General features: G+C 39.3%; 1 protein-coding gene across 1 annotated transcript in view; it reads left to right on the top strand.

The window, feature by feature from the left end:
* Positions 1 to 1216: 1216 nt before the first annotated feature.
* The window catches only part of LOC130254295 (cytosolic phospholipase A2 epsilon-like), a 31072-nt gene continuing 21727 nt past the window's right edge, over positions 1217 to 10561 (top strand). The window contains 4 exon segments of the mRNA XM_056493678.1: positions 1217 to 1243; positions 3124 to 3196; positions 10245 to 10300; positions 10302 to 10371. Of these exon segments, the coding sequence (XP_056349653.1) occupies positions 1217 to 1243; positions 3124 to 3196; positions 10245 to 10300; positions 10302 to 10371 (226 nt within the window).

Below are 10561 nucleotides of genomic sequence, written 5' to 3'. Positions count from 1 at the left end.
TTTTTTGGTGGGGGGGTGTTTGGGGGTTATCTAAGGGGACAACATATTTTTCCATACTCTGGGTATTAACAGGTGCTCCTGCCCTCTCATCTTCATGTCCCTCCTCTGGATCACTTCAACAGGTCCATATCTTTCCAGAGTTGGATGCAGCACCGCAGGTGGGGGTCTCACAAGAGCAGAGCAGAGGGGCACAGTGCCCTCCTTCAACTTGTTGGCCACCCTTCTTTTGAAGCTTTCACATCTCTTTAATTGAAAAGTTATTGAGAATAGATTCCTAATCCTAAAATGGTTGCTTACTTAAGTAATTTTCATTCATAGAAAACTTGTAAGGCCAGAAATGACTGCTGTGTATTTTCCTGATGTGTGAGGGTGGAAGGGGAAGACAGGAAGACCTCCTGCAGTTCTGAAGAGGTGGCTTCATATCAGGCATCTGGGCATGTTTGTAGCTGGACCCATATATTAGCTATTAATCTGCTGCTGCACAATTTTCTGCCAGAAATTTGAAGGTTTTGGTGTCATTTGTACAACATAATTGGATGACACTGCTTTGTGTTTAAAATATCAAGATGTTAACATTTAAGCTGAATCAATGTGTGCCTTAATTTGCAGAATTTGAGGGGTTTTTGTCTTGGTTTACTCAGAATTTTTGTGTTTGTGGAAGGCTTCTGAAAGCAGGAAAATTTATATACCACTAATAAATATATGAATTAAATTTGGGAAACATCTACCAGTAAGTAACTTCAGCCCCTCTATATCCAAGAAAAGGAAAATAAATACAATTTGGTTATTCTGAAATTATTTCATTTATGATACTTTTGTTTGCTGATTGGGGTGCTGTGTGCCTACATTTAGGTACCATTGTCTTCTCTGCTTTGTTCATTGCTGAGGCTGCTAGAACATAGTTATCAACACATAAGTACTGTGTGTTATCACCCCCTTATCTTGAATTGCTGACAACTCTTGGCACCTTGGTGTGTACAGCCTTCTCCAAACGCACACCTCTGGTATTTAGCTATCAAATAAACCCAGCAAACTCCCTCCCCTTTTCTCTTCATACTTTCTCTTTCATGCAATGAGGAAGGTGGGGCTTGGATAAACCACTTGCTCCTCAGAAGGTGCCTCCTTAAATTTTGCAGAGGTAGTTTGTGAATCACAGTCGTTGCCTCTAAGAGTGAAGTGACAATCCATCTCTGACTTGTATGCAGCTGGGAGCAGGATGGGCTCATACTGGAGTGCTCCTGAGGTGAGGGTGTGAAAGCTCTAGAAGCTGAAGATGGCCTGGGGCTCGTTTGTGGTTGGGATTCTGGCTGGGAGAAGACAACTTCTGAGCTTTTATTTCTAATTTCATGTATGTATTTACTTATTTAAGTAAGGATGACTTATACTTTTGCTGGTATTAGTTGCCTCGTGGAGGCACTCTTGGTAGTGAAGTTCAGCCACAGTGGGTGATTCACATGGAGGCTGGGAACATTCTGACATGCCTCACAGGAACTTTCTGTGAATTTGGGATGAATCTGTAGTTAGATCAAGCGTTAAGTAAGCTGTGCTCTTCCACAGTGCAGCACCTGCCAGCTGTGACTATAAACGTATATGGTGTCCAGGTTGTTGTGCAAGCAGACACCTGGTAGTGATGCACGCTGGAAGGTCACTGCCTAAAACCAGTGATTAATAGTCATGGTCTTAGTTTTATATTTGTGCATGACTGATGCACGAAAAACTCTTGATCTGTCTCAGAAGTTGTGGGGGATCTTTTCGGTTTTGGTTGTTTTTGTGTGTTTTTATGTTTTTTTTTTTTGTTTGTTTTTTTTTGGTTTTTTTTTGTTTTGTTTTGTTTTTTTTTTTTTGTTTTGTTTTGTTTTGTTTTTTGTTTTTTTTTTTTTTTTTGTTTTGTTTTGTTTTGGTGGGTTTTTTTGTTTGTTTCTGTGTTTTGTTTTTTTTTAATGGTGTTTTGTTTATTTGTTTGTTTCATGGAACATAAGTGGGAGGGAAAGCCCTACAACTGTCTGTTGGGTTCCAGGGAATGAACATACTCTGCCTCTTTCTCAGTTCTGAAATTAACCTTCAGTTTGCTATGAACAAGTTATTATTCTGTGCCCTGCTTCCCTGGTTGCATAATGGAGGTTGTAAAGCTTCTCTCCATACACATGGATATATGTTAATATAAATGTTCATGGACCCTTGCAGATTTCAAATGGGGCATCCCCATGGCTTAAGAAATAGCACATGTGAATGTCTAACCAATCTGGTCAAAGAAACACTAAGGATCTACAAATTCATCTTTTTGAACAGAACCTGGCAATGGTCTTTGCCTGAAAAGTATGCATAGAAAGCAAGGAAAGAGACTGTCCTCTCTGCTCTTCCCCTTAACCACTGAAACAGCATCATGAGTAAAAGTAGAGGCTTCTTAGAGATAGGAGTTGAGGGGAAACTTTTTCCACCCAGAACCTAAACCCAGACAGATGATACTAAAACATGCCCTTCTCTTTTGGAGTTAGACATAAAAAACAGACCAAGAGTGATAGGAGAATTTGTAACTTCTCACCTGGATCAATTCCTAACTGGAAGAAGGAGTGATATAACTCCCTTAAGGAATTTGTTGGAGTCATTTTGCCAGCAGAGAATGGGAGAGGAACTAGTTAATGCTTTCAGTGAAGCAATAACTAAAGTTTGAGGTACTAAAATCTGCAACTTTAGTTTTAGAATTAGTAATTGTTTTGAGTCAGGTCTGTTATTTGCCTTTCATTCTGCACTTGACATTTCAGCTAATGATCCTTCTGCAAATGTCCAGCATGTGGTTTGAGTAGGGAAGTTTTATTAGCATCTCTTCCAAAGTTGTTTTCTCGCATCTGCTTTTTTTCATGTTGTGCTGCATTGTGCTGGTGCTGCATTGTGCTGGTGGTGGCTCCTGCCAATGACATATATACACAGTGGAATATACCCTCAATTTTTTTTCCATTTTTTTTAAACTCTATTTGACATGATTTTAACTTCTAAAGTAATGCAGTTCATCTTCCAATTTTGCTTCCAATTTTTGCTTTTGAAATTGTTGTGGGAGAGCATGTTTTACGAAGCATAAACAATTTAATATTTATGCAGGTAATAAACTTTGTCATTTTTCTGCAGAGTGATGAATGCCCCTGCTGTTCATTCTTTGTGAAAATCATAAGAATGAAAAATCTGAGAAAGGCAGATCTGTGTGAGTATCACAGTCTTTTTTTGCACTTTTTAGTAGCTCAGTTCTGAAAGCAGAGAACTTGTGTTTGGTACTGGCACAGTAACTGGTATCTGTGTATGAAGAGACACCTTTGTTTCAAATATTGATGCATATTTGAATTTGGACTATGCTTTCAATACAGTTTTATATAAACAATACCTTTTGGTTTATAGCATGTTACTGTTATTAGTGGAAATGGCAAATGTCTGCTGGGGTGTACTGTAAATTACCTTAACTAACAAGGTTCAGAGACAGTTTTGATGAACAAATTCAGGTGTTAATTCTCAGTTGCAATTTTTGAATTTCTCTTTGCTTAAAAAATAAAGAAAGAAGGAGCATTATAGATCTTATTGTCAAACAACAATTTTTCTGTCAAAATTTCACTGAAATGTACTCAAAGTAGACTTTTCAGGATAAACATGTACCATTGAAATGTTTCTGAGGACTTGTAATGAGTGGAAGTGAAGAGAAAAAAAATCTCAGCAGTTTCCTTTTCAGATAGGAGAAAGAAAGCTCAATATCTCAAATATCTGACTCAGAACTAACATATCAGGAACAAAAGGGAAAGGAAGTGAATATGATCGTTTGTGCAGTAAATAAGACCATGTGAACACAGCAAATATATTTACCTCCATGAAGATTCCTATTAAATTCTTTCTTTTCTGCCATTGTGTCAAGAAGAAGGATATTGCCTTTTCTTGAAAACAGCCAAACTTCAGAGAAAAGTGAAAGGATGTTTCAATTCCTTCTCTGTCATTTCTATCACAGCTGAACTGTTTTCTGGCATGTTACCAGCCCAAGGGAATTTCTAAGTTGCCCTGACAGCAACAGCATCAAGACAACCACCTGCAGAGCTGATAACAAAATGTGTGCATCTGACCTTAAAATCAAGGATGTTTCTCTCTTTCTCAGCATTTTATAATGGTTGGAAATGATGATCTTTACATTCTTAAGGACAATAGATCTTCCAGAAATCCGTAGCTTTATCTTAGCTGTTTATCTTTTATTATCTTTATCCTGTGTCTTCATTTTGAGCAGATGATTGATTACCTGACTTCAGGTTTGAAGCTATAGCACTGGAGATTTGCTTCCAAAGCCAGATGTGGAAGAAAGTTTTTGCTAGAAAGAGGCAGAAGAAGCAGTGCTAGGTGACAGGATCTTAGAGGAGCTGCTTCATCCATTCCCCATGCCAGCTGCCTTTCTTTATTATGTGCAAGACAATACCACTATGCACCACATTTTATTTTCCCTCTGAGAATAAGGACCAAGTTACCAGTGTCACAGCAGAGAGTCAGCGAGCTTTTATCTCCCCTGTATGTTCTCTCAGAGCAAATAATTTTGTTAGTGGAGCCATGCCACATGGTGTGATACACAGCACAAGAAAAAGAGAAAAAAAGAGACTGTGCTAAAAACATTACATTGAATGGGAAAATCAGTATGAGACTGTAGTACAATTCTTTATGTGGTTCATATTTATCTCTTTTAATTATTATTTCTGTGCTATTTAAAGTTGTTAAGAGAGACAGAGATGAGGACAGAGTGTTGAAAGATAGCACAGAAATAATTCCAGCTGCAAAGAGCCATTGGTGTTCTGTTGGAGTCAGAATCTGGTTTTGGAAGACGGTCTGTCAAACATAAGTGCACTTTGCTTTCCTTCAGCTGTGGCACTGCACATCTAATAGGCCCTCTTTGTGAATTGGGACTGCTACCTGCAATGTCCATGTCTTGTACATGTCATGTAACATCTTATTTTTTTACTATGAGTTAGCTGTGGCAATCACCTATAATCATTGACCTTTTCCCTGTGTATCAGAAAAAAGGTTGTGTTTGTACATGCTGCAAATGTAGTAACAAGGATGAGGCTACTAATATGCACTTAAGTCTGTTAGGAATAAGGCTTACTCATGATCTAGAAAGAATTTCTCCCTAATTATGAAGGTTATCAAGTAACTATAATCTAAGTAGAACATATCTTGAAGACAGCTGTTGCAACTTCTAGGCATGTTTCAATTTGGCTAAATTTTCCTAGTGAAAAATTAAAATGATAATGGTACCAGACCAGTCCAAAGGCTCATTTGGATTGAGAGTATGTCCCCAGAACTGGCTCATAATAAATACTTTGGGTTGTGGACAAACACTGGACCATGCTTTCCCCTTCCCTGCTCTCCCAAGAGATCTGTGGTTCTTGAGGTCTGTAGCTGAGAGATCTGGCTTCTGAGTCAATAGCAGTGTTTGCATTTAATTATCATACCCCAAATTATTTGATTCTGGAGGCCATTAGGGGATCTTATTTTGATACTTGTCATCTCATTTTGCTCTGGAGAGGAACCCAGATACTCTTTTTTAATGTCACAGGAAAACAACACTCCCGCTTTCAGGATATTATTCTTTGGGGAGGTCTATATGTTTATATTGCTAACTAAATAGTTGCAGACATTTTTTTCTCCTTGCCTTGCACGGGCAGCAGAAATGCCTGCATGAGAAAACCTGGTCCTTTTCAGGCTGATGTGAAAAGGCCTTTTTTGCATATTAGATATGTCAGCTCTTACACCAAGACAACCACCCCCTTACATTTACCTTTAATTACCATTAAGAATTGCAGAATGCTAATCACTATATGACTGCCTCTATCTTTAAAACTGAGACAGCTTTGTGGCTGTCACAAATCTTCATAAACACATTCAGCATTTCTGCAAACTCTCCCTGAGGATGCGATTTCTTTGCAACTGTCTAACTGGGCTTACTTGTGGCACCAGCAAAACAGGGAGTCACTGACAGCAAAAGGAGCAAAAGTCTGAGGTGCCTGGGCTCTCCATGTTCTTGTTTTCCAAAAGCTTTTCCACCAGACTGAAGGTCACTGAAAGAGGGCACAGTTTTTATATTCACATTCCACAGTTATTTCACAGAAGCCAACTTTATGCAGGGCTCTGCATTTCCATCATTTAACCACGGCACAGTTACTTTCTGGAGAGACTTGTCTGCCCCTGCATTTCACCCCATGTGAAATGCTGCTTAGAACAAGAGCTGGATGGGTGTTGTGTAGATTCCCCAGAGCAGATCTTGTTTTCAAGGTGGCTGCCAGACCTGCCTTGCTGTGCACAGTCCCGTTGGAGCACACCTGGCACTCACTAATCCCAGAGGCTGCCACTGCAGTCTCAGCAGGCCATGGGCTGGAACAGCTGGCAAATCTGGTTTTGCATGGCCCTTTTCTCAGTGGCGGGGTTCACTGATCTTCCAGGAGATAAAATATCTTCTACACTGCAAATTGACATCTGTGGAAGAGAAACCTGTTTGCTTCATGGGCTACAAGTGAAATATAAACTTAACATTTTCTACGTACGTGTATTGAACAGAAATACTCCACTCAGAAGACAAAGAATATCTTTAGAATTGGTGACACATCCTAATTGGTATTTAGAAAAGTCCAAGGCTACAAAAAGTTGTTCCTGGCATAGTCTACAGCTACTTTTTAAAATTTGTTTTCTTTAATATGAAAGGATAATCTCAATTAGCATTCTCATTAGATAAAGCTTTAGGCTTTTCTTTAGGCTTCTCTTTGGCTACAGTACTATAGTACTTTAGCTGTAGTACTAAATCTGGGCTTTATTAAATCTGAGCATGTTGCTATATAATTTCATAGCAAGCTCACAATGCTACTGCCTCTTGATTTTAAAAGTTGGGAGTTAGTAGTACCGATGTTTGTCCTTAAATCACCTAAACCCCATGTAACACCATCAAAATAACAAAACCCCTTTCAATGCCATGTTCTCCAAAGGAAACCAGAGTGCATGTAAAGGACTGACTGAAGATATGCTCACAACATGCTGTGTATATTTCCTTTTACTTTACCTCTGATTGTAGCACTGATGTGGGATGGTAGCAGCAGTCTTTGTGCAAAGAGGGCAGTCAGGCAGCATGGGCAATGCTAATGGTACATTCACTTTAGGGTGAAATTGCTTCCCATGGTCATTGATATTTGCAGTGGTTAAGAGTAATCCTGGGATTTGGTCCTTTTAAAAAGAGTGTTAGTGTCTTTTCAGAGCACCTCATTTAGGTTCCTGATGTCACTGCCTCTCAGACAGGCTGCTTTTGCATTAATGGAGAGAAAGCCTAAAAGAGCCCAAGACAAATGCTTGGCAGGAAGAATCTGCACAAGGGCAGAGAAGTCGTTATGTGGGTAACTGCCAAGTTGCAACAAATCGTGTAAACAGGGATTTCCTAACTGGTTAAGAAACTGAAACAGGTATAAAGCATCCAGTAATCACAAGGAGATCCTCCCTGTGATGTCATATCCCGGAGTGGGGCCTTTTTACTGTAATTGTAAACTGATTAGATCAAGATCAAGAACTAATTACATAACTGCTGGGGTACCTGTTGAAATGGAGGCCTGATCTTGACTGATGTTTATAAATAAGTCATAACCACAGTTAATAATAGGAGTAACAAATGAATGGATTATCTCAGTGAATATTATGTGAACCAGTTTCATAGCTGCATTTCTTAACAACTTCTCTTCCTCTATATTCAGTCTTCTTTTTGGTTTCATCCACTCATGTGAATCTCAGGCTCTTCCTCAGTTCATTGTTACCAAACACATATATAAACCTAGTTTTCCTCAGGTTACCTGTTTTATATTCTCTAATTTGGAAGATTATTTCCTTATTTTCCCTTTTTCAAGTCTTTGATGGCCATGATGGAGCGTAGTATATACAGTTTTACTGTATTGTATTAATGGCAAAGAGGGTGGAGACAAGAACCCTCCTCTGTCCCTTGACAGCAGCATAAGCTGCCATTAAAAAGGACAATGCTATTTATAATCAAGGAGAACCTTACTTGCTCTGTGCATCTCCTTTACAGCTGTGGAAATAATTGCATCTCTTCTGCCAGGTATCAGTGTGTTGTGTGTAGGTGTATTTGCATCTTCTTGCAGCCATGCTGGCTTTTGTGTGCAGGAACAGAAAGATGTTCTGGTGGTCAAAGGTACTGTGTGTGATGCTCCTCCATGGCTTCCTTTAGATTCTTGATGTAGTGTTAAAGAAGAGTTTCTCAAAATCACAGTTCCTGATTTCCAAAGCCAGGGCTTCAGCAAGGACACCAGGAGCCTCATTAGAGGCATTAGGAAGTTGAACTGATAGACAGATTGGTGAAAATAAAGGATCTTAGGTAAATAGTAGGCTCATCTCTGCCTCAAAGGAAAGGTGAGATCAACTACTGTACTCTAGTACTGTACCAGTGCAGATGGCATTGCAGCTCTTGTCCCTCCTTGAACAGGTATGAATTTTAAGGACTGTTGTGATGGTACTATGTGTTCCTAATAGACTTCATAATCCTCTTGTTAGTAGGGGCTTCTAGTTAACAAGTGGTTGAAACAGGTTTTGTAATATTTTATAATATTTAAAATGCCAAAATGTGTTTTAAAACACGTTTGAAAAGGGTGGAGGCAATGGAAATGAGCAAGGGAGAAGGCTGGGTGAAGAAGAAAGAATGGAAAGAGTAGGTGGTGATGGCAGCAATGTAGAACAACATGGTGCCTTGAGAGGACACAGATCCATGTAGTGATTCAAGATCCTCCATTCTTCCTCTGCCATTTGGCCTGCAGAGTTAAAAGGCAGTGGCAGATTCTGCTCAGGAAGTACCTTTCTAGTCTGCACTTAGAAAACAGATAATTATGAAGCAGCATGTTCTTATATTTCTGAATAGGATTTCTGTTTACACATTTCCTTGGGCTGAGCTGAGTAACGCCTTCTCACCATTTAAGAAAATGAGCTGAGCATTGCCTTTTCCCATGCTTATAGTCTCCCACGTCTTCTTTAAAGATATTGTACCTTGGAATTTTTGATCAGCCTTGATAAAGACCATATTTTACTTTATATCCTGCTTACTGTTGCATAATTGTGTATTAAGACTGAAGTATACTTAGCTTGACACTAAACATTAACCACAAATTGAATATCAACAAACCTGTGTTGACAGTACTATTAGGTGGTATTTGGATATTCAAAGAATTACTACATAACAGATATTGATAATTCAGTTATTACAATGGAAGATTGATAACAAAGGTTTACTCATTACAGGAATTGCTTCAAGATTTTTTGAGGTATTTGTTTGATGGGATGTCGTGGTTTAGGAATGGTACTTCTCAATTTAATGCTCCCACTAAGACTCTCCCAACAAAGTGCCACTTGCTTCTCCTGCTAGGTGGGCTGGAGAGAAGAATTGGAGTAAAAAAAAGGTAAAGATTATGGGTTAAGCTAAGAACAATTTACTGAAACAGCAATGAGATAAGAAAGGAAGCAGTAACAGCAACAATATTAATGAAGAGACACCCTCCCCCACCCTCTCCTAGCAACAACATCTGGGTCCTGGCCATGCCCCCTCTTGGCTACTGCAAAAATTAACCCTCTTCTGGCTGGAACCAAGACACAGGGCTAAGGTACAACTTCTCATGTTTGATATTTTGTTATGAAAAATATATTTAAATACTTTTTTTTTTCATTGAATCCAAATAGATTTTATCCACCCCAGTACCTGTCCTGGTTGTTCTGGTTTCATCAAAACCAGCAGTATCTGCAGCTTATCCAGTTATGCATTATGTGACTGGTATGTCATTAGCAATTCATTCTTTCTCTGCCCTCTGAGCAGAGACGTGTTTTGTTTTATGCATCTGTCTCTCTTAGCATCCTTACCAAGGATGTAGATGAACCTGCTGAGGTGATTGGTATGATAAAAGCACAGTGCAGTAAGGCCTGAGGTATGTCTTGGTCACTGTGGAGGTTTTGAACACCTGGAGTAGTGCCAGGGAAAGCCTTGCCCACAGGCAAGATTCTCAGAGCTTGTGGTCCTTTATCAGTGATGGTCTCTGGAGCTTTGGGCAACCTTTTGGCTGAACAGAGGACACTGATAAGGACCAAGATAAGGACCAAGAACTCAGATTGATTTGCAATTATGTGGGAGGCCAATGCAAAGTAAAGAGGCTAGATTTGACATGGCTGTGATAGTTTGCACAGCTGTCTATATATGGATTTAGACCTTGTTCCTCAGACATTGTTTAGAATGAAAAGGTGGCAACTCTTCCCAGGAACTTAAGAGTCTTATTTCATATGTGTCAAAGATGGAGGTTTGTAGTTGGTTTGGAGACAGCACACAGCTATCTGGTAATTGATCTCTTGGGCTGGTATATCATACAAAGCTGTCCTATCACTTCTTTCCCTAAGAGTCAATCCTGGGAGGGAAATGGCTTAGTTGTTTTCCATGGACTATAACTGACGTGACATGATTATCCTGTTTTCTGCCTTCCAGCATAAACATGGACGTTACATGGCAGCATTTCCATATGACACCTTA

The sequence above is a fragment of the Oenanthe melanoleuca genome, chromosome 5 (genome assembly GCF_029582105.1).
Source record: "Oenanthe melanoleuca isolate GR-GAL-2019-014 chromosome 5, OMel1.0, whole genome shotgun sequence".
Classification (NCBI taxonomy): domain Eukaryota; kingdom Metazoa; phylum Chordata; class Aves; order Passeriformes; family Muscicapidae; genus Oenanthe; species Oenanthe melanoleuca.
The sequence above is the reverse complement of the archived record's forward strand: the minus strand, read 5'-3'. Positions and strand labels throughout refer to the sequence as shown.